This window comes from Archocentrus centrarchus, chromosome 13 (assembly GCF_007364275.1).
Source record: "Archocentrus centrarchus isolate MPI-CPG fArcCen1 chromosome 13, fArcCen1, whole genome shotgun sequence".
Lineage (NCBI taxonomy): Eukaryota > Metazoa > Chordata > Actinopteri > Cichliformes > Cichlidae > Archocentrus > Archocentrus centrarchus.
Window position 1 is genome coordinate 15,698,171 of NC_044358.1, and position 27,514 is coordinate 15,725,684.

At 40.4% G+C, this 27,514-nt stretch overlaps 2 protein-coding genes across 7 annotated transcripts in view; one reads left to right on the forward strand and one right to left on the reverse strand.

The window, feature by feature from the left end:
* Positions 1-8,737, reverse strand: part of fndc3a (fibronectin type III domain containing 3A) — a 51,833-nt gene extending 43,096 nt beyond the window's left edge. Inside the window, exons 1-2 of one of the 3 annotated variants that reach the window (XM_030745200.1) lie at positions 8,165-8,737; positions 3,012-3,155 (exon numbers count right to left, since the gene is read on the reverse strand). In XM_030745200.1, coding sequence (XP_030601060.1) covers positions 3,012-3,122 — 111 coding nt within the window. In that variant the 5' untranslated portion in view covers positions 3,123-3,155; positions 8,165-8,737. The remainder of the gene's footprint in view (positions 1-3,011; positions 3,156-8,164) is intronic. The other 2 variants (XM_030745199.1, XM_030745201.1) reach the window with 2 other exon arrangements.
* Positions 8,738-8,790: 53 nt separating this feature from the next.
* rcbtb2 (regulator of chromosome condensation (RCC1) and BTB (POZ) domain containing protein 2) lies at positions 8,791-23,180 on the forward strand. Of its 4 annotated transcripts, none has more exons than XM_030745205.1 (12): positions 8,791-8,866; positions 12,282-12,416; positions 13,090-13,240; positions 15,404-15,570; positions 15,651-15,809; positions 16,728-16,835; positions 16,934-17,076; positions 17,710-17,900; positions 19,830-19,956; positions 21,478-21,617; positions 21,726-21,856; positions 21,969-23,180. In XM_030745205.1, exons 2-12 carry the CDS (start codon positions 12,291-12,293, stop codon positions 22,107-22,109), a joined length of 1,584 nt encoding a protein of 527 aa, XP_030601065.1. In that variant the 5' UTR covers positions 8,791-8,866; positions 12,282-12,290; the 3' UTR covers positions 22,110-23,180. The 4 variants fall into 4 exon arrangements, with proteins under 4 accessions (XP_030601065.1, XP_030601063.1, XP_030601064.1 ...); XM_030745204.1 differs by lacking the exon at positions 8,791-8,866 and adding an exon at positions 10,999-11,215; XM_030745203.1 differs by having other exon boundaries at positions 21,478-21,856.
* Positions 23,181-27,514: the final 4,334 nt, after the last annotated feature.

Below are 27,514 nucleotides of genomic sequence, written 5' to 3' on the forward strand. Positions count from 1 at the left end.
AAGTTATTCAGACGTTAAAAAAAAAAAAAAGGAAGTTACTCAGAGTTTTTCATAATTACAGACATTCTTGGTCTCTACCAAAGAGGTTTTAGGCAGCCCTAAAGTAAAACCACCCACACAAAAATGATAAAAATAAAAAATAGAACTTTAAATGTTTATCATATGGTCAGAAATAACTGGAAAATGCAAATATTAGGTCACATAAGGTCAGATACAAAGTCACCGCCCCTACTCCAGGTGCCAGAAAAACCCCATGAATGTAATAAAATCCCAGACACTCAAGGTGGGCGTGCAGACAAATTAACTTGTATGAGGACATTGATGTAAAAGTTGAATAGATATATTAAAAAAAAAAACAGAACAAATTGCAACTGGTTGCTGTGCTTCTGAGCTCCAGCGTTACACTGTCTACTCGTAAAAAAAAAAAAAAAAAAAAAAAAGAAAGCGCCACTGCAACACCATAAGCCAGACTTCTCTGTTCTTTATTAGGCTTCCTTAAGGAGAACATGACCAGCAGGAAACCTGCACACCCCACCCAACTGCTTACTTAGGTATGTAATAAGCCACTCAATTTTCAAGGACATGCACCCATACAGCACTGCTTAAACTGACAGATATGGATGGAACAGACTGACCTTGAAAATGTGCTGCATAATATCCAGTTTTGTCATCCTTTCATTGAAAAACACATACATAATGGATGTGGCCCAAAAGGGTTACCTTGTGGAAACCCCACTTTTAGCATTGTGTTCTTAATACTTAAAATTGTTATTTTTTTTTTGCTGTTAGTTGATGCTCATCCACAACCCAAATTTCACTTTTATTATGTTTTTTAAAAAAAGTAACTCGCAGTTATCATACGAGTTCCATTTCTGTCCATAAAAAGAAAATAGCAGGGTAAATAGCTTGTTATTAAAAAGGAAAAAGCAGCATGCTTGTCTGATAAAGAGACCAAATCTAAAGCCATTCATTCCAATATCATTTGTAACAAAGATAAGTAATCTTTAAATCTTACAAGGCAGAAAAAGTCCACATTTGATATTTTGGTTTAAATGTGTGTAACACAACAGCTCTATCCATCCATCTTTCTAACCACCTACCCACCTTGGGTTTACCAAGGGGCAGACAACCACAAACTCTAACATTCATACTTATAAACAACTTATAATCACCAACCCAGCATGCATTGGCTTAGGACTGTGGAGTAAACTAGAGTACCGAATGTAAACCCACGGGTACTCCATAGGTACAAGGAGGATATGCAAAATCCAGACAGACAGGCTCTGGCTGACTAGGAGGTACAAACCCAGCCTCATTGCTGTGCAGTGACAGTGCTAACCACTGCAATACTGTGCTGCCCAAACATAAGGTCTTCAATCATTAGAAAACAGCATTTTTTGTTTATAGTAGCAGATTTTAGTTGTTCAATCCCTCGCCTTGCTACACGCTCCCAGGCTGGTCCCCACTGCAGACCACACCTTACATAGCAGTTCTGTCATCACTGGTGTGTGTGAACAGGAAATGATCATCATATTGTATTTGTTTTATTTAATTTTTAAATTAATGTTTTATGTACATCTGACAAGGCTCTGTGAGTTTTTTTTTTTTTTTTTTTTACAAATTTTTGGTCATATTGCCCATCCACAGATATTTGTGATTCATATGCAAGTTACTTAAAACGATCACGAATATGCAGTCTTAAATTGATCTTAGCAGGGGGTGTAATGATGTAGGCCAAGAAGAAACAGCAGCATTTTATTCCCTTACCTTTCAAAACAGTTTAAACATTGACACAGGGCATGTTCAGGCAATCGTGTAAGGTCTTTGTGGGAGGCGGCAATGTAACCGAATTCCCTGAGGACAGCGGTCTCACAGCCGAACACCACAAGCAAAATTTGATCTCCGTTTGAACAAAGCCTGATTCAGGTGAGGGTTTTTTCCACTGTGGAAAATGACAGCAATGGCAGGAAAGGCATGTGTGTAAGGGCAGTGCTAATATTAGCAAGTCTTATCAGGACAAACTGCATAAGACTGAGGAAGTGACTAAAAGATATCACTGCGGGTTTCATGCTATCTCCCAGGAAATCGCAGAAACTTAAACAAATTGGACTGGTGACCATCAAAATGACAGGGATATCGCTGAGGCTTGTCAGGACCGCTCAGTCTCACTCTGATGATGACAAGAGATGATTTTTGGGGGTTTTTTTGGAGGGCGTAGAGGCGGGGTGTCAATCTATTTCCTGTACATATATAGCAAAACTGCTATCAAAACTGAGAGAGAAGTGGCACCTGTTGCATGGGAAATATGTTCAATGAGCAAATGAAGTGAGGGCAGCAAAACCCATTTTGGTTGTTTCAGTACTGAGCTGAGTAAGAACTATAACTGCATAGTTTATTTAGCATCTGAAACAAAACCTCCAAACAAATCACAGCTCACAAGAGGAAGATCTAAGTTCATCTGATAACAGTTTTTCTCTACAACAACAAAAAAAATCAGTTTATAGCAAATATAACACAGTCAGTCACATTAAACAACTCCAAATGTAGGGTCTCGAACACTTTTTGGATTTAATATTGCCTGAAACACAAGCCGCTGGCCAAACAATACACTATGTCACTGCCTCGAGCATTACTGCTGGAGTAGAAGTGCTTTAAGTGCACCAGCGAAAATTCCTCAATTTCACTGATGGAGTTCATTTATGTAGTGCAATCAATGGGATCAATATCTCTGACTCTGCAAAACAGTCCTTACAGAATAACACAAATATTTCTAACAAGCACAAAGAAACAACACGTGTAATTAGACCCATTTTTCCCCCATGTGGGGTCAAACCCACAGAAGTTCTACACCTGAGCACCTAAAATCCAGCATCAGATAAACTATTAGAAGCACCATTTCTAACAAATTCCCTCAACTGTAATCCCAAAGCAGATTTGTCAGGCGTTAACTTGGGCACAACACACTTAAGGCAGCAAGTGTGACTAATAGTGGGAAAAAAAAATGAGTGTACCTGCTGGGGGCCCTCCCCATTGACCATGGCTGGGGGTGGTGGTGAGGTCAGGATTGGGAGTTCAGGGCTGAGAAGCTGGCCAGACTCCAGAGGTGTCGTGTGGTCTGCCATGTCTCCCTCATTCACACCACTGAAGAGGTACTGCTGCAACAAAGACACAGTGATCAATGGAAATGTACCAAAAAGGTTTGTGACGTCAAAATGTTGAGTCTCGGGAGTGATTCGACCTGTGCTGATAAATACATTTACCTATAACTTCTGCAGGCTGCAGCTTCTTTCTCCTCTCTGTCTGTACGCACTGAGTGCACCTTTACCTACATTTATAAGCATTTCTTTTTTTAATAGAAGTTAAAAACATGATGCATTATGTTGACTACCATGAAAGCCATAATACTCCACCCAACGCAAGCATTCTGTATAATGTAGTAGTGATGCAACATTATGGGGTACTTACTGCTTCTGGCTATAAAATTTAAGCAACTTAATAGGATGACTGATGAAAGGTTGGCTAATTTAAGTGATGTGGATATGAATGTCAGTACACTGTACCAAATACAAAGCATGGATACATTAAGACAAACTGAACACAAAATTGAAAATGGCATCCCATTCGTTCAAAGAAAGCTGTTTAGAGTCACATGGGGTGGGGGTGGGGCTTTTCAAGCTTCCTCTATGACGTTCCAGGATGCTTCACAATTTTGAGCTTGCAGAAAATGCGCATTAGTAACTTTCTCAGAAGAAACAGTAGCAAGCATGTATGACTAAGGCTTACCTCCTTCTGGGTCCCCACATCCAGGAATCAGATCAAACTAAATTATAATACAGCATTTAAAGATTGCTATTAAACCAAACTAATCAAATCTGATCAGAGTTATGGGAAGATCATCATCTGATGAATGTGGAAGTTCTAACTGGCACAGTGGCTAAGTCATGCTGGCTACAACGTCAAAAATGTGTAGCAAAAGTGTAGCAACTATAGATGAGGATGATGAATGCCTTGCAATGACAATGACTGTTGTTAGATGCCAGCTCCAAATGAATAATATTCAAAGAGCAGTAGTTTGCCAAGAAATACAAAAATAAATAATATTTTTAATGAGTTCTTATGATTTCAATTATTACATCTGGGTGCTCTGATAAGTGTGTTGGTGATCATTTTGGAAGTAATTGCTCTGTTCATATGATCTGAGGGCATACAAAAGGCTCTGATGTCTGCATGTGGGCCACTGACTGACAATCATGACTGACAGCTTGCTTACCTGCTGCTCTCTTGAGCTCCAAAGCACCACTGATTCTGACTTTTGGGGCTTTTGATGAAAGCTGTGATTCTTCTACAGACACACAGTTCTCATGTGTTTGTAGTCAAGAAGAAACAAGATGCTGCCTGTAATATCTTGGCAAGTTTATTGCGGCAGCTCGATTACCTGATCTGTTATGTGCATAAATTTGCTAATGTTAGCTCACTGTGTTTTCAGTAAGCTCATGCCTGATTTGGTGTGAGGTCACGGGACATGTTTCCAGAGTGTTTAAGAAAAAAAGTGTACTCCTCATTCTTCCTCATTTCTAAGGTCCTGGACAACTGGACTTCAGATCAGCTCTAATACAAAACAATTGGTGATATCACAACTCCCTACATGCATTTTTAAATGAAGTCAATGGTTTGCATGGTTTTCTGTAAGGTAACAGGGTCATGCTCAACAATAGAAACTAAAAAAAGAAAAAAAGCTGTAAATTGTATTTGGGTATGAGAGCTGTGCAATAACAGACAGATGATGTCCTAAGGTATGGTGGACTACAATCACGGTGGACTACATTTCCACTAGCATAAACTCCACTGAAAGATATTTTTCTGAAAGTTTGAGTTTAGGGTGGCAATAAAACAAGTCTAAAGTCAAGACTAAATGTAGAATAAAAAAGTGACGTGCAGGTAAAAGTCTTTGGAAACTCCAACTTGACCTTCTGTGAGAGTATTTGTTGTTTACTCCTCCTGATTAGTATGTGTTCAATGCTTCACATTGACACTGTATATACAAGGTCGGTGGTTCAATCCCCACCTCCTCTAGTATACATGTTCAAGTGTCTTTGGTCAAGATACTGAGCACCAAATTGCCTCCCAGTGTATCAGCGTGAGAATGCTTAAAGTGCAAAGGCCAAAGGAGCTGTATAAATTACAGCTGTGACGTTTAAATGTTAGCTACCCTTACTAGCCTGTACCAGAAATATTAGTCAGTTAAAGAATTGAATTATGCTTTTATTAATGTACAATGACAATTACAGCTTAGAACTACTCATTCTAAGATGTTTGTGCCTCTTTCTCTCTGAGTGGAAGTTGTAAACAAGAAAGGTGAAAGTACACAGATGACAGCTGCATGCTTCTAGTTTAGTGTACAAAATGAGCAGCTGTATGTGCTGTCAGTGTAAACTGACATACAAAAGTTTCAAACTTTTGACTGGTAATGTAAAACCACTCGTAACCACTATCTGCACAGGCGTGTGGTCGCTAGTCTGCAATAAAGGAAGGCTGTTGGTGTTAGCACTGCTAATGGTAGCAATTTCAAATGGCTCTTAAATGCATATTTGTATGACCAATATTTGACCCTGTCCATTTCAATCAGCTCAATTCTGCTGTTTACTGAATATTTAATTACTTTAAACTAGTCAACTGGTCAGATTTTCCCCCCTCTTGTTTAATAACCATTGAATTCGGTGTCAGGAACGTCCTTAGTATGAATGTGTGCGTGAATAGATAAATGCAGGTCTACATAATGAGGTGAATTTACACAAATTTGATCCAGTTGACACAAGCAAACCCAAGTCCTCATTCGCACAAGTTAAAATATTTCAGACTTGGATGAAAATATGCATTGTGCTGTGCCACTAAATATTTGTGGGTTTCCAGTGTGACCAAATTTATGAGTAGGACAACTGCATGTGTTTGGTCTGTAAATGCACCATAAAAGCAGCCTGAGTGCTCAGTAAGTGGAGAAGCCTGACATATAGCAGTCCATTTATCATTTACCATTATCAAATGCCAAACAACGAGACAAGATATACGCAAAAGCAGTATATCTGTACTACACTAAGTAGTAGGTAGTATGTTCTGAGGTGGCAAACCAAGTTTGCATGCAAAGTGATACTAAAGAGTGGTTCCATGTGATGTGTCACTTTTCCCCAGAAGTTAAATAACAATGTAAGAAAAGAGAGCAACGAGGAAAGAGGCATAATCAATAGGAAAACAAGAGAAGTCCGTTTGTGCTTACTCATAACCCAGTGATCCTACGATTGGATTAAAAATAATTTGTATCACAAAGTGAGAAGACAGTGGCATAATCTATTGGGCATGAGTTATTACGTGACAGATATCAACATTCAAATAAGAGCAGGGCTGTAAAGTGTTTGCACAGTGAGTTAGAGAAGGGGAAAAGAAATTGGAAATGATTACGTAGAGAAAAACAATCTGTTCTTTCAAAAAAAGACCCTTTCTAAACCATCACACTGCTAACTATAGTCACAAACCCTAACATAAATATAAAACATATAAATAAATAAAAGCTGACCACTGAGTCATATTAATTACTAAATTCTAGCAATCAATAAATGCAGAGAAAATGCATAATAAAGTCAGACCTTTGAAAGTTTCTATCCCTCCAGTGGCACAGAACTAATATATCAAAGTTGTATGCACTCATTACATGGCTAACAAAATTTCAGTGAAAAGCAACAGAAGACCATGAGAGAAATGGAACATGTGTCCTTGAACTTAATTACACCCCGGCGCATGCGTGCCTAAACCTCACAGTGATCTGGCTTATCTGTTAGCTTTAGCCCCTCCCCTCCTTAGGCTTAAAAAACAAAGTCAGTTTACAGTGTGATGGTCAGTGAACTAGGCCTGCAGAGCCATTTCTACAGACATGAGAGACTGCCATGAGATCAATTTTTGTATTACTTGGTTTTAGATGAATGGTAGACTTCTGTGCTCCCGAGGCCTCCCAGTCAATCACTGCAATCAGCTGGCAGAATGCCCTATAATTTTGTTCTAGTTGTAAGTTACTTGCCAAAACCACACTGACATAGCTACCTGGAGGTCAGTAAAATGAGACGTAACAAAAGGGAAATCCCTAATGACAGTCACTTCTTTGCATTTCCTCTGACCACCCACCTTTTATGCAGTGTCATTATAGTAGTAAAGTGTCATTTTTTCCCCTCATATGGGAAAAGATTATTTGAAAGTTCATCATTCGTTTTCCAAATTTGATTGTGGTAAGTGGAACATTGTGATTATTAGATAGATGCAGTAACTGCACTAAAATATGAGCAGCTGTAGATGGTCCTCTTTCTCACCCCCCCCCCCCCCCCCCCCCCCCAAAAAAAAAAAAACCCTTTACCTATGAAAGTGTCAGATAATCAGGAAGAAACTCTGTACCTCCTGTTATAGCTGCATTGCACAAAATCTGTATCGAAATATCAACATATAACAGATGTTACAACTGTTGTTACCCTGATTGTGCCTCACATTTGTTTGTGGCCGCAGAGCATTTGACTGAGGACACAGCAGCTGTTTTTCAGTTGCAGTTTTGGAGAAAACAAGAAAACACATTCGCAGTTTAATTATCAGCCACCCAAAATAGCAGTAATAGTAATAGTAGTGTTTAATAGCAGGTCATTTTCTAGTATTGGCCCAACAGTAATGCGTATGTCTAAGTAACACCCGGAGAAATACTGGTACCAGAAACCTGCACACTGGGTAACAGCTGGCCATCCGTATTTGACGCCTTGTCGTTGCTCACTTACTTAACGTTACTAGCCCTGCAAGCTACAAACACGAGCTCCTCATATATATATATATTTTTCCTCTATCATACAGTTTTAGCACTAAATATATTCAGAAAAACTGCTTTTTATTTATTTATCTTTTAGCTCCCTTAACAAGGTTAATTACCTCGCATCCCATCCTGTTTACTCAGGCTACAGGTGTGTATGCTTAGCGTTATATCATATCTATTAGTTATCCAACTGCAGTCTGGCTGTAACCAGCGTTCTGGCAAACAGTAACCTTCCAGGTTATTCCGACTTCCTTAAAATGATAGCGTCAATATGCTGCTCGCTGTAGCAAAACAAGAGTTATTACCAAAAGCGCAGCTAACGTTACTCACCCAGTCAGTTGGCACAGCAGCAGTCTCGCTCAGAAAGCCGATGCACACTGATGAGTCTTATGCAGCTCTTCCCCGAAATGTTCAACGTCAGCAAGCTTGGATGACCAGCAACTTTCTGCAGAACCTTCAGGCTGATAATTTGCTAGCTACCCAGACAAACACAAGAGAAGGCAAAGTGTGACATAGTAGCGTAAGCTACCCTAGCTAACAGTTAGCAAGATAGTATGCTGTCCTCTCATGAACAACGCTGGCTCGCGTTAACAACACCTTAAAACGACCGAAGTAGCTAGCGAGCGACTGTGACGATGCACAATATCGATAATGTCTGTCCTAACGCTCGGTTTTATCGAGATAACTTTCCATCCAACCCTGTTCCTCACATAAAAAACAGGAATGTCGCCATCGCTTACAAGACGTAGTGCGCATGCGTATTCGGGTAATTCATCACGAATCCCAAATTACAAGAAAGCAAAGAGAAACGTTTTTTAAAAAACGTAACGATGTCTAATTTTGTTAGTGCCGTGGAGCCGGTCGTTATCCGGTGCTGTTAAGATGAAGTTTATTTGTCCACCTATTTTTTTTTCATCACTTTGAGGAAGACCTTATGGTTGACGTGTCTGTGAGCGGTTCGTCCAACCAAGTCGTTCGGGGGGAATCTCAGAATGCTACGTGGTCAGTCCTGGGACCACCGCCGCTCTACGTGTAAGACTACCCCATCCGCTGGTTTGTACTTAGAAGGGCTTAATTATAATGAGAATGAACCGCAGTATTTTACGTGAATCAAGAAAAACTAAACAGCGCTTAGAGCCAATTTGACGCTGTGAATGGGACAAGTGATATCAAACCTTCTGCTAAACAATAATTGAAATCCAACATTGCATTCAACAGAAAATAACTGAATCACTTGTGTTTGGAGTGCTATACGTTTTAGTGGGCAAAAAATATATTTTGATATCTTTTTTTCTACTCTAACAAAACTAATTTTGGAAATGCATTGGCATGGCTCAAAGAGATTATCTTTTTCTAATTGTTTTGTTTTCCTTTTTTTTAATATAGATGACCAATTTTTTGTTTGTTACTTGAAATTTACACCATTAGAAATAAATGTTGCCTGTAAACTGTAGTATTCTATCTATCTATCTATCTATCTGAAACCTGCTTTCAAGTGCTATTGTATCAAGTCTCGGTTAATGGGTTAACATCATGGACAGTGCACCATGCTTAATCTAGTCCCAGTGTAGTTGCCTACATAAGAAGCTTCACTATATCTTTGTTGTGTGAAGCTCTTCACATTTCGTGATGTGCTGCAGTAACAGTCTCATATATGCATATAGTTATTACAGAAACAATATACACACTTTTTTAAAATCTTCATTCAGAACATTTGCATCACCTGCTCACCCACCCACTCACTCACTCAGTCACTCACACACACACACACACACACACACACACAAATGGAGAAATCTTCCCCAAAAGTGATGAAATAAAGTCTAAAAAAAAAAAAACAAGATTAATTTCCAGGTAACTCTTTAAGAGATACTGATTAATAAGTAGTCAGTGAAATATGCAGATAGTTCAGTAATTGCTTAAAACAGGGAATGAAAGAAAGAACATACACAGATGGATTTAATCTGCAAAATATGATGAAAAGATGAAAACATAAAAAATTGTAAGACTGTAAGACACATGTAGATATACAAATATATTACCCCTCTATAGCATGGTGTTGCCCTCAGGCAACAAACCACATTTTATTTTTTTTACACTGTGCCTTTTATTTTATTTTATTTTATTTTATTTTTTTATGTAATAACACTAGACATGTCACTGTAAGGATGCAGAGACAAGATTTTAGAAAAGCACATAGACTTCTTGCCCATATACACAAGTAGTTCACACTCAAGTATGTTATATGCAAACACCTGTGCATGCATCACTGACTGCCGGATGTAAATTTTTAGACTTGAGAAGAAATGCAGGATGGAGGAGCAACATCAAGGAAAGCAGCAGAACAGAAAAAATAATACAAAATAATACGAATGATAATGTGGAAGGAAATGTAGGAGGACAATGAAGAGGGAGTGGATTTATAAGGGTGACTTTATGTAGCTGGACAATAATGCTAATTCCCTGGGGACTTCTTCTTTTACATGCTCTCCCTGCAGCATTTAATACTCATTTGATCATTTGAATCACATTTATTGGAGTAGGGATTGCGGATCCTCAGGAGAACCTTTACATTAATGTTTTGAGAGCACTGAGTAACTAATCAAACCATGCACTATCCACATGAAGTTGTACTAACTTAAAGAAAATGCACATAAGAACCTTTTACGGGTAAAAGGAACATGAATGTTAGTTAATTAAAAGCACTTAGCTTAGTAAAAATGGAAGTGCTTGTATGAATGGGAGTGCATGGGTGAATGCAAAACAGGTTGTATAAGCGCTTTGAGTGCTCATACTGAGTAGAAAAGCGCTATATAAGAACTAGTCCATTTACCATTTACCATTTACCATGAATGTCAGTTAGGGTCGCATATGTGACTTTATGATAAAGTCTAATGGTTTACTTTACACTTTTTTTTATTTTCATTTTTTGGAGATGTCCTGTCCATTGATACAGAGCCTGTGTCCGTGGCTGCAACGGTACTTCAAAACTCAGTCAGAAATGCAACACCCACATCTGCTTCACACCATCAAGTGCTTCTCGAAGTTCCACACAAAATACTGGCATATTAACAAAAGTGTTTTTCATATTTCTGCCCATAAACAGTTGACGTTCCCAGCTCCGATTTTCCGTAAACGCACCAAGTGGCTAGAGGAAGTGTGGTGGTGCGTGTGTGTGTATGTTTTTCAGGCGGCGGTGTAGCGATTAAAGCTAGCTACAACAAGGTGCAGCCACAGCAGCTAACGTGAAGCTAGACCTGCACCAGTCTGTCGGCATGACGTCTCCTGCGAGGTTATTTGCAAAATATGTTGGGTGACATTTTTTTTTAGCGTCACCTTTGATTAGAAAACGACGTCGGGGACTAAACCGCTAGCTGGAAGGTAACGTTAACACTTGGAGCGCGCAGCAGCAGAAGCATTAGCAACACCACTTCACGCGCTAATTAGCTTGATAGTTTTTGTGGGATAATTTGAGATAATATAATTCCCATTGCTGGTAGCTGACTTGTAAAAGCCAACACGCTGATTTGCGCTCTTTGAAGTGTGGGACATCTTAGCCGCAGCAGCAGCAGCTGGTGATGGTGGTGTGTTTGTTTAGGGAGGTGCTGCGTGGGTTCATGCTAAGTGCAACTTCATGTTTAGGCTCATCTGATACATATGCCTGACACGGCAGTAAAAACAGGCATGAAACGAGTTTTTGTTTTTAATAAAAACCGAGCTGAGGATTTCCACATCGTCACCTTGTTAAAATAATGGCCTAAGTCGTTTTTTTTTTCTTCAGGTTTTTCAGGAAAGTTAAAAAAAAAAAACTGAACGAAACATCGAAAAGTAGATTTAGGCAACAAATAAAACTTTAGCTAAAAAATGACTTAGGCCATTATTTTAACAAGGTGGTGACATGTTAGTAGCAATATTAGATAATTATCTTTTAAAGGTCTTGTAATTAATGATAATAGAAATGCAGACGAGTAGGTTTTATTGATTTAGCTGGTTGCTGTTTTCAATTAATCACACAGTTATAGACAGCTGTGTGACGGTGCATTCATGGCACATTTTGAAGCCGTTATGCTGGAAATATTGTGTCAGACATAAGTTAGTGTAAAGCAGTAACACCTGCGGAGATGACAAAATGTGGTCTTTACTTGCACTGGTAGTAAGTGTGTTTACTTCACTGAGCCAGGCGTACACGTGTTAATCCATGTACAAAACTGTTGTTTACATGTGCCCATCTGAATGCTGCTGCAGATACGATAAACTTTTATATTTAATTTTATATTCTTTTCTTTAAAAGAGCAGAAAGTATTTATTATCCAGTTTAATAACCAGAGCATCAACGTCTTTAACATGACAACGTTTCACTTTATCTCATCAACCTTCCCTTTATTTTAAAGGGTTAGTGACTTGGGTTTAAATATGTTTATTTGTGTTTTTCTCTTTTTTTCCACAGCTGAATAGTATGCTGGACGTGGGGAAGTGGCCAGTGTTTGCGCTCCTTCCTCCCGAGGAACTCCGGCTTATCCGGCAGGCTTGTGTCTTTGGTAGTGCTGCGAATGAAGCCCTCTATGTCACAGTTAATGATGAGGTAACATTTGGCGTTTAAGCGGGGTTGCTTTCATCTTCTTGTTTACACAAAGATGTCTTGCAGCATCTTACGGACTTCATTCATTTTCTTGTATTGATTTTTGAGTAGTTCTTGTTTAGAAGTGGATAAAAAAAATGCTTCAGGCCTCTCACTCTCTGCTTGATGTGAGGTGCAGTTCCAGGCAGAGGGATAAGCAGATAGAATGAGGCTATCTTTAGCCAATGGGCTTAATGCCTGAGCCTTTGGAAAGGTGTGATGCATGCCTAATCTTTCCACCCTTGCTTATTTGTTTGATGTTTTGGAGCAGTCAGCTGTACCGTTAAATTGTATTTTGTTGGATTTCACTTTAAATTGTCGTGTGTCACATTCAGTGGGGCCTGTAGGCGCAATAGTTATGCCTGCTTATAATTTTGTTTCAGTCATATTTTTACAAACACTTTACTTCTTAAGATTATTATAGCTTGGTTTCAGCTGTAGCTTAGTTTGGTTGTTTCACTGTAGAAATGATCATAAATTAATTTATCAACTAAGAATATTTAGATTGAGACATTTTCACCGTTCTGTGATATTTTATAACAAACAAAAAATGATATAATCTTTCTTATTTCTTAGTGTAGATGTTAAAAAAAAAAAAAAGCTATAAAATCTTTTTTTAAATGTTTTTTCTTTGCAGGTCTTCGCTTTAGGGACCAACTGCAGCGGCTGTTTAGGGCTCGGAGACCTTCAAAGTACCATCGAGCCACGCAGGATTGATGTCTTGTGTGGAAAGAAGATTGTATCCCTAAGCTATGGAACGGGGCCACATGTGGTTATCGCTACTGCAGGTGGTGTAGCTCCAAAACCTTTTTTTTGGTCTTATAGGTAAAATGTCCTCAGGAAGCAGAGGAATAGAATAACAAGCAAATGAGTCAACACATGCAAATCTTTTTTTTTAGATATTTTATTTCGATTTTTGTGCCACAATTGGGTTCATATTGTATTTAGATTATTAAAATAAAATTCTTTTTGTTCAAAGTAGACTTCTTCTGAGGAGCTAGGCCTTCATGCTTGCACTTAAACATTACACTTATAGTTGGGTGTAGTGTGCTACAAAATCTAGAGGTGTGTTTGCATGCGTGCTTTTCTCTGAGTGCAACCAGTTGCATTCAGAAGTTGCCTGATGACTACTAATGAGTAAAAAGAGTCCACCTGTGTGTAATCTAATCTCAGTACAAATACAGCTGCTCCCTGACGCCCTCAGAGGTTGGTTAAGAGAATATTGGGGAGTAAACAGCATCATGAAGTCCAAAGAACACAGCAGACAGGTCAGGAATAAGGTTGTGGAGAAATTTAAAGCAGGCTTAGGCTATAAAAAGATTTCTCAAGCTTTGAACATCTCACGGAGCACTGTTCAATCCATTATCTGGAAATGGAAAGAGTATGGAACAACTGAAAACCTACCAAGACAAGGCCGTCCACCTAAACTTACAGGCCGAACAAGGAGAGCACTGATCAGAGATGCAGCCAAGAGGCCCATGGTGACTCTGGACCAAATGCAGAGATCCACAGCTCAGGTGGGGGAATCTGTCCACAGGACAACTATTAGTCATGTACTGCACAAATGTGGTCCTTATGAAAGAGTGGAAGAAGAAAGCCATTGTTAAAAGAAAACCATAAAAAGTCCCGTTTGCAGTTTGCCAGAAGCCATGTTGGAGACACAGCAAACATGTGGAACAAGGTGCTTTGGTCAGATGAGACCAAAATTGAACTTTTTGGCCAAAATGCAAAACGCTGTGTGTGGCGGAGAATTAACACTGCACATCACTCTGAACACACCATCCCCACTGTCAAATATGGTGGTGGCAGCATCATGCTCTGGGGCTGCTTCTCTTCAGCAGGGACAGGGAAGTTGGTCAGAGCTGATGGGAAGATGGATGGAGCCAAATACAGGACAATCCTGGAGGAAAACCTGTTGGAGTCTGCAAAAGACTTGAGACTGGGGCGGAGGTTCACCTTCCAGCAGGACAACGATCCTAAACATAAAGCCAGGGCTACAATGGAATGGTTTCAAACCAAACATATTCATGTGTTAGAACGGCCCAGTCAAAGTCCAGACCTAAACCCAATCCAGAGTTTGTGGCAAGATCTGAAAACTGCTGCTCACAAACGCTCTCCATCTAATCTGACTGAGCTTGAGCTGTTTTGCAAAGAAGAATGGGCAAAAATTTCAGTCATTAGATGTGCAAAGCTGGTGGAAACATACCCTAAAAGACCTGCAGCTGTAACTGCAGCAAAAGGTGGTTCAACAAAGTATTGACTCAGGGGGGCTCAATACTTTTGCACACCACACTTTTCACTTTTATATTTATAAAAAATGTTTTGGATCATGTATAATTTTCTTTCCACTTCACAATTGTAACCACTTTGTGTTGGTCTTTCACATTAAATTCCAGTGAAATATATATTTATGTTTGTGGTTGTAATGTGACAAAATATGGAAAAAGGCATTCAAACTGTTGGATTTCAAATGCAAATGAAACTTTTACTGATTGGTGTTTAGAATAATAAATGAAAAAGTCTGAAAGTTGATTTCGAAGAGATTTGCATTCTTACTTATTTGGGTAATTGTACTGTATTGATTTGCTTAGATACCTTTACACTACTTTAATCAGTTTTTCTGTGATATTTGGTAATGTTTAACTAACTCCACATCATCTGAGGGAGGCCAGTCAGTCTTTTTTTCTTTGCATGTGGAGAAATCTGTTCCCCAGTTTCAGTTACACTGATTGGTGGTACATAAAGTTAATTATGGCCATATGGGAGTTGAGTCTGTGCAATCTTCTTTACTCAATTTCCCATTTATTCAGCTGTATTAAGTCCATCTATGATGTCTAATAAAAGTAGTGTTGCTTAACTTCTGCTCTATATCGTGAAATAGTCTGCTTGTTTTTTAATAAAATATTAACTCCTATGACAACATGGATAAACTTGCTCCTGCTGCTGTGTAGATGGAGAGGTATATGCCTGGGGCCACAATGGCTACAGCCAACTGGGAAACGGGACCACCAACCATGGACTGACCCCTGCCCTGGTGTCCACCAACCTCCTCAGCAAGAGAGTAACAGAAGTGGCCTGTGGCTCCCACCACACTATTGCCCTCACAACTGATGGAGAGGTATTTTTATCTTCTCCTTAATTTGTTTCTGTTTGATCTGTGAATTTCTCTGCAAAGCGAACCTTCATCGTTGTGTCCAGGTGTACGCGTGGGGTTACAACAACTCCGGGCAAGTCGGTTCAGGTTCTACTGCCAACCAGCCGACACCACGTCGAGTCAGCAGCTGCCTGCAGAACAAGGTGGTGGTGAACATAGCCTGTGGTCAGCTCTGCTCTATGGCTGTACTGGACAACGGAGAGGTAACGGGTCACATCGGTCTGCACGTGTTCAAAAACCATTTAATTACAATGTCTGAAATCAGTGTTCACACTTGATCTGAATGCTCATTCTTGAAGACGGACTGAAAAGCAGACCTTCAGTGTGAGGGGGTACAGTATGCAACATAGTTTAAAAACATGCAGTCTTTTTTTAGAAGGCCTAAGTAGTACTGCATTTGTTTTTACACAAGAAATGGGTGGAAAAAAGTTCAAACCTAGTATACTTTCTCACCTCCACACAGCTCACGGTCGTGGCTTGAAGTAGTGTGAATATCAGATTGTCAGTGAGAGAATAACAATCATCATCTTAAGATAATAATAATAATAATAGGGGCTCATAAATGTCAGCAAATTCCTGGAGGGAGATTCCTGAAACTATCGGAATGGATGTGAGAGAAAGTACAAAGAAGTGGAAAAATTAGAGGAGCGTCGCAGCCCTCCCAGTATAACCAGTATTTGCTGTGCTGGCCTGTTTGCTCTGGGCTACAATGGGCCAGCCTCCATGTTCTTGGATTCAGTTACTGACTGGAGTGAAGTGAATATAAATTTTACATACATGTACAGGATCTTTCAGGATGTTGTGGCACAAAAAAGTGAGCAAATTTATTTGGTCTACATAAATTGGTCCCATTTCTTCTTAGTTTTATTAGTCGTGATAACTGGTATTACCTTTTCTATTTTATTGTTTGTTTCATTTATAATTCATTTATATATTTATTTATTTTATATTTTGTATTTTATTTTCAATTTAGTGTTTTATTTTGAGGAGATTGTAGAAGTGCACTAGATTTCAAGGTATTCACTGTGTCAAAGTCAGCGTGTAATCGTAATTTCAGTAGTGACCAAAATAATCATGACTATAATTTTTTTGCATTTCCTGAATATGTCTGTTGTTTCCAGATCTATGGTTGGGGCTATAATTGCAATGGACAGCTAGGTTTGGGCAACAATGGGAATCAGCAGACCCCGTGTCGAATTGCTGCTCTCCAAGGTGTTAACATTGTACAGGTAAGAGTTTAAAGAGGGATAAACGTTATTAAACTTTGTATTTGATTTGTTATTTCTGTTAACATGCGTCTTAAATACCCTCTTCCTTCCAAACACAGGTCGCCTGTGGATATGCACACACACTGGCACTGACAGATGAGGGATTTGTTTATGCTTGGGGAGCCAACTCATATGGGCAGTTGGGAACAGGCAATAAGAGTAACCAAGCGCTCCCCATTCAGATAAACACAGACAAGGAGAGGTTAGTGCTTTGTTTTTATCCCGTTTTAAATTACCTGTAACACGTTGTTGCCATAATAAGTCACAGATCCTCAGAGTAGCCAAATGTCTCAAACAGGTCCGTTAGTGAAATTTCGTCACTAATAAATGTTCCACAGTCAGGTTTTAGTGGGTTTATAGCCGAGTGGAAGTGATTGTGAACAGCAGCATCTCAGCCGCAAAGTGGTAGGCCATGTAAAATGACAGCGGGGTCAGCGGATGCTGAGGGTCATAGTGCACAGAGCGGAGATTGTGAGCCAGGCCTTCTCTCCAACATCAGTGTCTGACCTCACAAATGTGCTTCTGGAAGAATGGTCAAAAATTCCCATAAACACTCCTAAACCTGTGGAAAGACTTCCCAGAAGAGTTGAATCTGTTATAGCTGCAGAGGGTGGGCCCACATCACATTAAACCCTGTGGATTAAGAATGGGATGTTACTCAGGTTCATATGTGTGTGAAGGCAGACGAGTGAATACTGTTGGCAGTATAGTGTATTTTAAGGCCTAGAATGCCCTGAAGTGTGGCTTCTCTTGCAGATTTGTGCTATATAAATACAACTGAATGAAAGCGAATTAAATTGTGTCTTAAGTATAGATTTGTGGGGTTTCTCGACAGGATAGTGGAAGTGGCTGCGTGTCACACCAGCCACACGTCAGCAGCCAAGACGCAGAGCGGACAAGTTCTGATGTGGGGTCAGTGTCGAGGTCAGGCTGTAGCGAGTCCCCATCTCACTCATTTCAGCAGCACAGATGATGTGTTTGCTTGCTTTGCCACGCCAGCGGTCACGTGGCACCTCCTCTCAGTTGGTAAGTTTTATAGGACCATAATAATTTACAGTGAAATGCTTATGTACCTGCAGCTGTTCACAAAATAAAGTAAAAATTGCAACATGATGGTAAAAGTTCCTCCTTATTCTCTCTGTGGGAAGGGTGGTCTTGATGGTCCTCTCAGCTGAGTGCACCACCCTCCTCAGGACCAAGTGGTCCCAGCAGGTGCAGCATCCCAGAGGTGATACTCCCACTCAGGATGCTCTGTATAGTGCAGGTATAGAAATTCCGGAGCACACTGAGTGGGAGTTTAAAGTCCTTTTAATGGCCTGAGGTAGTCAGAGCCCCGATGGGGATTCTTCACCGGAGTGTTAATGTTGCAGGGATATGACAGCTTCTGAGAGACGTAAACACATCCAAAGTTATCCGCCCTCTCCATCTGGGGCCATTTATGCCGAGAGGGTGGAAACTCCCCTGCTGTTTGCTGGTGACGTCAACTGTTTGCTCCTTGGTCTTACAGACTTTCAGCTCAAGGTCATTCTCCTTACATCAGTCAACTAGGTGGTTGATCTCAGACTGGTGGGCAGTCTCGATATTGTTTGAGATCAAGCCCACTGCTGCAGTGTTGTTAGCGACCTTGATGATGATACTGGGAGGTATCTGAGGCGGCCACACAGTTGTAGGTGTAGGGGAAGTACAGCAGAGGGCTCAACTCAGTGTTGAGGGTGAGAGGAGATGACACGTGGTGGCCCACACGTACCGCCTGTGGTCTGCCACTCAGAAAATTAAGATCCACCTGCGCAGGGAGGAGTGCAGGCCAAGGTCACACAGTTTAGTAGCCAGCCTGGAGGGGATTTGTAAAACTGAAAAAAAGAGTCCCAGATGTCAAGTTTTCACAATAATTAGAGGATTGTTATTATGTTTCTGACACTGTGACATTTACTCTGTGTCTGGTTAGAGCTAATTATGCATATATCAGTGTGTCATAGGTACACATTCCTGCAAGTGGCCTAAGAAATAAACAGGAAACTCTGTTTCCACTCCATTTCTGACAAATGTTTGTATGAACTCAGAACAAACTGAAGAGCATTAACCTGTCACTGAGAGAGCCTAACTTATTTGTTTATACTCCTCTTAGTAAGGCTAATGGACCCCCCCCCCCCCCCCCCCCCTTCTATAACATTTTAGATGTATTTGAAAAAGTGCATTTGTTGAACTAGAAAGACCAACTGATGCAGTGCATTAAATATTTCAACAAAAGAAACTGCACCAAGTGAACACTTAATAACCATAAAATTAAAGCTTCTTCTGCATATTCAAAGTAATGCTGACCTAATGAGTTCAGTCTTTGGGGTAAAATAAACACATTCATTAGTCCAAGCAGGGTTAAAACTGCGATTTTCATTGTCAATTTTACGTTTTTGACCTGTCAGTGATATATTTTGGCGGTTGTCGCACTTGGAGTATTCTGGGCTGGCGTTGCTAGTGGTGCGTTCAAGTACAAGAGGAAGGGCGGGAATTTTAAAAACTGTCACAGCAAATATGATTTAAATGCGTTTTTGCAGCTTACGTTGGGTCAGTCAGGGGGTGGGCCAGTCAAAGGGGGTTCGCGGGCCGAATGTGGCCCCCGGGCCGCTAATTGAATAGCCCTGGTGTAGGCTAATTTAAATATTGAAATAGCATTTAGGTGGACTTCTTTATGTTGGTAATATTTTCAGTGTCACCTGTAGCCATATTTTGTTTTTGATAGCCCATGTGTGGCCCTTTGCTTCCTCTAAGATGGGTAAAGATGTCACCCCTCGCTTGCCTGTAGGCAGCTCTTTAAGTACACTTCTTTTCATACCCTGTATGTGTCCTGTACTTTGAATATTTAGCGGTCATGCATTTAAGTCATGTTTAGCAAAAGATGCTTTATTCCCTTTTTTAAAAGCAAAACAAAAAACTTGCCTGTGTTTATTTTTTTGGCAGATGGTGATGATTACCTGACAGTCGCTCAGTCTTTGAAGAAGGAGTTTGACAGTCCTGAGATTTCAGATCTGAAGTTCTTGGTTGATGGAAAATGCATCCATGTTCACAAAGCTCTGCTGAAAATCAGGTACAGAAAGCAAGGACCTTCAAAGTCCTCTAGTTTTGTTTGTTTGGTTGTTTGTTTGTTTTTTTTTTGGGGGGGGGGGGTATAGACTCATTAACAGAAGAAGTCTAGAAAAACGAATCCAGCCTCGTGACATTTTGAGCAGCTGCTGTGTGGCTGGAAGGGTGTAACGTGGTGCATCATTACCTTTGAGTGCACATAATAATCTGTGCAACTGAGACAATGTCTGCAGCTCTTCCTCTCTAATGTCGGGCCACCGCACTGACTTCTTTTTTTTAAATATGAATGTGAGTTTGTTTTCTTCCTCACAAGAACAGCCTTCTTTACCATCCTGGCTTTCATTTTGGTCACATGGGTGTATTTTTTGCATTCAGCGGTTGCGCCTGGTCATCACTAATGAGATCACTTGGCGTACATTGTGGGATTTTTAGGGGAATATAAATGCACTTTGAAGATGTAAAATTATTTATTTTATAATCATAGAAACTCCATCGTGGCAGCAGAAGCACTGACACTAATCTTTCTGTGATAAGGAATTTAACAAAGTGTCTTTTCCCTATATTTAAACTTCATATGCTAGACAGTGTTTCCTTGTCTTCCTGTTAAACTCTCGAATAAGCAAAGTCAGGCCTATTGTTTCCCGTGTTTCTTTTTATAACCACACTTGAACACAGAGTATCTGCATTCCAGTCCCTTGCTCTTTTGCACTGTCAGTAGGAAGGAGCCAGACTGTCTGCAGCTTTAACCTTAGTGCACTGGCTCACACGAATATGCAGCAGTGGAAACCGTCTGCTTTGGCAAGATCACATGCAAATGATATGTTTAAGATGCATCAGAGAGCGGAGACTCGGTTGTTTGTTCAACCGTGACCTGAGAAGAAATGGTAGAGGCAGTGTTTTTGAGGCATCAGAGATTAGCAGTGTGGGGAAAATTGAAGCAAAAAAAAGATAAATGATAATTAGTAGTAATTAATGTAGGGGCCCATAAGGAAGGTAAGATCCTGCACTTGGGCTGTATTTGTGGGCATAGTCTATAAGAATCTTGAAAAAATGTATTTTTTTCATTTTCAACAACATTATAAGAGTAACAATCACAGGAGATCAATTAAAAAAAAAAAAAGGTATTTCTGTCTTTGTATCCAGTGTTATTAACTTTTGTCTACTCCTGTAGTTGTTTTTAACTAGTGTATATTTATTTTAGATTAGATTTTTGAACACTAACGGGCTTGGTGAAGTTTCCAGGTGATGTATATTTTGTCACTTCAGCAGCCGAACAGGCTTCCAGCGTGACGCATGTTGATAAAAAATTAATGGAAATTGCAGCCTCTTTTTCCAGTTCAGCATGACAATTATTGTGAAGTGCTGTTTCTACCTCTTCCTTTTGCTAATTTCATTTTTCATTTGGTAATGCAGTTTTCTGACAGCTCAAGCCTGCACTTTGTTAGCTCCACGTGATGACGTGTGACGACAAAGTTTTAAAAAAAGCTGCTTTTGCTACAAATCTTCTCCTTTCTTTCCCCTCCAGGTGTGAGCATTTCCGTGCACTGCTGAATGAAACAGACCAGGACGCCATAGAAATTCATCAGTTCTCATACTTGGTGTACAGAGCCTTCCTGGAGTATCTCTACACTGACACTATAAACCTGCCACCAGAGGACGCTATTGGTAAAGTTAGACATGGCTCACAGTTCTCTACAGCAAAGGAAATGCTGCAACAAGTCAGTGCACAAGTCCTGAACAGAATCACGTGTGCGTTTGTTTTTGTGTGTGCAGGGTTGCTAGACTTGGCCACCTTCTACCGAGAAACGAGGCTGAAGAGGTTGTGCCAGGAAACGATCAAGAGAGGCATCTCTGAAGAAAACGCCATCACTCTGCTCTCTGCTGCCGTCAAGTATGAGGCGCGGGTAAGCTTATAGCCTCTGACACATAGTCAAAACACCGTGGTGGTGGAGGCGTGCACAGTAGCTAGTCAGTTATACTCCTCAGCACTGACCAGACAGCCCTCTTCATTTTTAGGACCTGGAGGAGTTCTGCTTCAAGTTTTGTGTGAATCATCTAACGGCTGTCACGCAGACCCAGGCCTTTGCAGATATGGATCACGACCTGCTCAAGAACTTCATTAGTAAAGCCAGCCGCTATGGGGCCTTCAAAAACTGATAATGGGCTCCTGTAGTGATGGATTCAACACATTAAGGTTTAATCTCAGTGAGGAGAGTCCATCCTAGACCAAAGTTAATTCCCAGCTGATCAGCGACTCGGCACTGGGGATGTAAATACTGGAGAGGGACATGGTTTAAGGCTCCAGTCGCCAGGTGATTCTTCAGTTTTACTGCTCTAAAGCTAGCCCAAACACAGTGGCTGGGTGGAAAGTAAATACTGGGTGACACCTCTAGTTCAGTAACAAGCACACAGTGCAGAGGCTGAACAGCAGGATGCGCCACAGTGGTCGCCTGTCGTCTCTCGACCGAGGCGGTCAGTGTGCGGATGGGTTACAGTAACCAGCTTGGACTGGATACCTGAAAATGCTGAACGCACTAAACATAATCTGCTGCGATTGAATTGTTTGGTTTTTGTTTGCGTCATTTTGATCATGACGTTTAACAGTTAGTAAATCAAATCCTCTATGCATATATCAATCTATAGTAGCGCTGCGATCAGCGTAGACATGAAGCAAGTCAGCCACGAATGAACTCTTCACATTGTGCTTTGTAGATTTAAAGTTATTTTATGAGGAAAAACATGCAAAAACTACAACCTGTTTCCCCCATTTTCTTTTTTTTTTTTAATCTGATCAGTGATTCTGTTTGTTGCATAAGTTGTTTGTTTTTTTTCTTTCATTTTTTAAAAAGTGTGGTTATGCATATGTCATCCAAGCTTGTGTCTGATATTTGTACTTGTTAACTTTTGCACCGTTCTGCAGTAGAAAGTAATTGTGTGCTGCCACTGTGTGCTGACTGGTAGGAAAAGGAACAGAGAGTTACACATTTATAAGCGAAATCATGCTACAGCATGTGTAAGCGCACACACACATCCATGCGTTGTTCAGATTAACCCTCTGTGCGCAGGTGGAAACAACCTTTCACTTACACAAACGTGTCGAGTCTTGTGCACACTGTGCAGTAGGTGCAGCTGTTTTTTACAGTTGAATTTCATTGTATGTTTACAAAAGTTTTATTTTTTTATTATTCTTAACATATTGGCAGCAAGCTTCTGGTCCCCCCCCTTCCCTTCCCTTTTTTTTTTTTTTTTTTTTTTTTTTAAAGATTTTCTTTTTTTTTTTTTATAGGCCTCCTTGATTATAAATAGTCCTGATTTAGTGTAATTGCCAACTGTTGGAGGCCAAGTTTCATAAAGGACCTCACTGTCTTTAAATGCAGTTACCAGATAATTACATCAGGAATTCCTAAATAGATTTAATAGATACTAAATGTCATCACTTTAACAAGCTGATTGGAATGTTTGTTTGTTTTTGAAACATTTTGATAATTACTAAAAATGCAAATGTTTTTAATTTGTATGGAAAATGCTGCAAGCTGCTGACTTTGGCACCAATGGGAATATATGACAATGGTTATATATATTAAAATGAATAACAGCATAAGTTGTTGAGGGTGTTCTTAAAAAAATAAAAACACACTGTGGTAACCGTGTATCGAAAGCCTTTGACAACATTTGATTTTGGCAACCGAAAGTCATTCATTTAAATAAGAGAAGGAAAAGCATGCATTACTTTGTGTAAAACTTGTAATATGGCTATTACCTGGTAAGTGGTGGCAATAATTTGAATGTGTGTATTACAGGCAGATGTATTGAGAAGCAGAACAGACATGTTTTCACTTCTTCCGGTGAGCTTGAGATTCTTATGTAACCTGTGCTGACATGTTTCCTGATTAGCCTCCTCGGTATCACATCAAGTGAGGTTTCATATACTTTTCACAGAGTAACAGGATGCGGTTTAAATAAGAGCCCACAGAATCAAGTACATACGATGTGCCGTGACTGTCAAAAATAAGCAAGAACAGAACTGAACTTTTCCTGGAATTTAAATTAAAGTGAAAGGTTAAGGTCTTCATAGTGAGCTGTTCCCTGAATGTCAGTGTGTGAGGACACGTTATGATGAAAGCCAGAGCTTCCACTTCACAGAGCATAGTTCAGGTCCTTGATTCCAGCTGGTGAACACTCCCAGAATGAATGATGTTCAGTGTGTGGCTTTGAGGATCACTGTGATAGTCGGTGTGACGACTGCTACGCGTCACGATCCTGCTGCTAAACCAGTTGGGGAAATTCCAACATCTCATAGGTAACATCCATAACACTGAAATATTAACATAGTAATGGGTCAAATCATGGAATTACTAAAGGGTAATTTTGCATGTTCGTGTTTTTAGAAAAAGTCGAGCTGATGTCATCGCCTTGGTGTGGGCGGCGGCGTCTGTTCCATTAAAACTTTAACGTTGGCCAAAACTCCAGAACAACGTGACCTCGGAGGTTAAAATTCACACCATAGATACAGCTAGTAAGAGTCTGAATCTCTGCGACCTTGGCCTGAAGGTAAAGGTCAGAGGTCAAATTTTCAGAAAATCTTGTAATTGCTATATCTCGAACGATCTCCCCCAGGATGTTCAAATTCATGCCATAGATGCATATGGTTCAGTACTTTACTATAACAGCACCACCACCTTTCCAAATCCATTACCACCCGCTCAGCTTATGGGTTAAATTTACATTACGGTTGCCAAGGAACGCATGCACATCATGTACGGTTACTCAACATGATTTTGCAGAGAATGAGGAAGGACATGCAGCCGCTAACGGTAACTGGCCCAATGCCATGCACGCATTCTCCTTCACTGTGGGTAAATGTTATTTCAAATATGGATTATTTGGGCATGATAAGACCCTCTGATCCAATGAGTATCATGATGAATGAAGTAAAGAAAGAAAAGATGTTTACAAAAGCAAAAACTGAAAATACACAAGTGAAAGTGCCTCAAAATTGTGCTTTAGTAGAGACGAAGTTAGGAGTAAATATACTTAATATAATTTCCACTGCTTATTTTTTGGTTCAAAATAAAGAGTAACCCACAGTATTTTTTTCCTCTTAGTCTGGGCTAAAATATAGAGCAGTCTCTTTGCTGATGTTTCGGTGTAGAAGGAGCTGTTGGTTTGATAGAGTACAGCTGCACTTTTACACATTTGCTGTTTAACATCAGGCTTTTTTGATAGTTTGTGGCTACTCTGTGGTTGGTGCTTGCATAGTTCAGAGTGATAGAGTCACTCTCTTTTTGCATATCATCGTCAGCTGCAGCACCACACGAACACTTTTTTTGGGGAGTCCCGTGTCACTGCATCTGTGAAACCTGTAAACAAACTGCAAACATGCCTTTGCCCTAGAAATACCTCAAATTCAAGATTCAAAAAGTTTGTCATGTACACCACAAAACACTGGTTATGCTGAGCAATGAAATTCTTACTTGCGACTGCCTTACAAACAATTGAAATAAGCAACTAAGTTAAAATAAAATTTAAGAACTAGTATATTAGGAAAGTAAAAGTAGAAAATAAAAATAAATAAATAATAAAGCAAGTGCAATATATACAGATATATATTATATATAAAGATGGAAAGAGGCCTGTGGCCTGTGGATAGAAACTGTTTTTTAGTCTGGTTGTTCTTGCTTTTACACTCCTGTAACGTCTGCCAGACGGCAGGAGTGTGAACAGTGTGTGCTGTGGGTGGGTACGGTCCTTGATGATGGTGTGTGCCCTCTTTATTACCCGGGTATTATAAGTGTCCTGTAGTGATGGGAAGGCAGCACCACAGATGAATTGTGCTGTTTTGATGACACGCTGGAGAGCCTTCCTGTCCTGACTGGTGCAGTTTCCACACCACACCGCGATGGAGTTTGTCAGGATGCTCTCCACAGTGCATCTGTAAAAGTTGCTGAGGAGCTTGGGGGATAATCCGAATTTCCTCAGTTTCCTTAAGAAGAAGAGTCTCTGTTGAGCTTTCTTGACAGTCTGTGCTGTGTTGTAGGTCCAGGTGAGGTCTTCACTGATGTGGGTGCCAAGGAATTTGAAGGTCTTCACTCTCTCCACCTGAGTCCCGTTGATGAATAATGGAGCATGCTGGTCTCTTCTCTTCCTCGGGTCAATAATCATCTCCTTAGTCTTCTCTGTATTTAAGGAGAGATTATTTTCCTGGCACCAGGACACCAGCTGGGCCACCTCTTCCCTGTAAGCTGCTTCCTCTCCCCCAGTAGTCAGCCCAATGACAGTGGTGTCGTCAGCAAACTTGACGATGGAGGTGTTGCTTTGGGAGGGGATGCAGTCGTAGGTGAAGAGGGTGTACAGGAGAGGACTGAGCACACAGCCTTGTGGGGTCCCAGTGCTCACTGTCTTTGTTTCTGATGTCCTGGTACCAACACTGACTGCCTGAGGTCTGTCTGTAAGGAAGTCCAAGACCCAGCGGCAGAGGGAGGGTGCTTGGGATGACAGTGTTGAAAGCTGAACTGTAGTCTATAAACAGCATTCGAACATAAGTGTCCTTATTTTCAAGGTGTGAGAGGGCTGTATGGATGGCTGCATTAACAGCATCATCAGTTGAACGGTTCTGACGGTATGCAAATTGCAGGGGATCTAATGTGTCCGGAATGGATCCTTTAATATGGGACATGACCATCCTCTCAAAGCACTTCATTACAAGTGAAGTGAGTGCAATGGGACGATAGTCATTCAAAGAGGTTGTGTTGGTTTTCTTGGGGAGGGGCACTATAGTGGTGGACTTGAAGCATGTGGGCACAGATGATTGGGAGAGGGACAAATTAAAAATATCTGTAAAAACCTCAGCCAGCTCTGAAGAGCAGACCCTCAGAGCACAGCCAGGGATGTTGTCGGGGCCAGGTGCTTTTCGGGGGTTGGTCCTCCTCAGGGCCTTGCACACCTCAGTCGATGTTACAGTGGGTGAAGAGCTCTGTGCTGCCTCCGGTAGTAGAATCTCTCTACGTTGGATGGAGTTGAGGGTGCTATTCTGCATACTTATTCAGACATGCAAAAGAGCTCGTTCTCTTTATGCACGCGGTGAAGCGTTTTACCAATGAGCCAAAATTAAACTGTGGTTTAACTGTCTGCTTTTAGGATGATGTCATGCTGTGGGGTATGCAAATGAATAAGAAAGCAGAAACATGAAAACTGCACAATAATTTCTGGTCAATCAGAGTGTCGTTCAGTTCATACAAACCAGCTGAGGCTCTTCAGCTCCTGTGATGCCAGACCTCCAGAAATTCTGGTTTTAAAGACCTTAGAATGCAGTTTGGGTACATGCAGTTTATTTGCATGCAACCCTGTAAGTCAAATCTAGGACCTGCGGTAATCGTATGTGATGATTTTTTTTCCCCCTCCATTCAACACGTAGTGGTTCATGTAACATTGCAAGTTCAATGTAGGATACAAATAACAGTTGACAGATTTAACAATAAGAGATCTTTATAAAAGAATTCACTGCTGATTCATAAACAGTGGAGCCTTAAGTGCCTTCATATCGAAGTTCCCTATTAATTCGT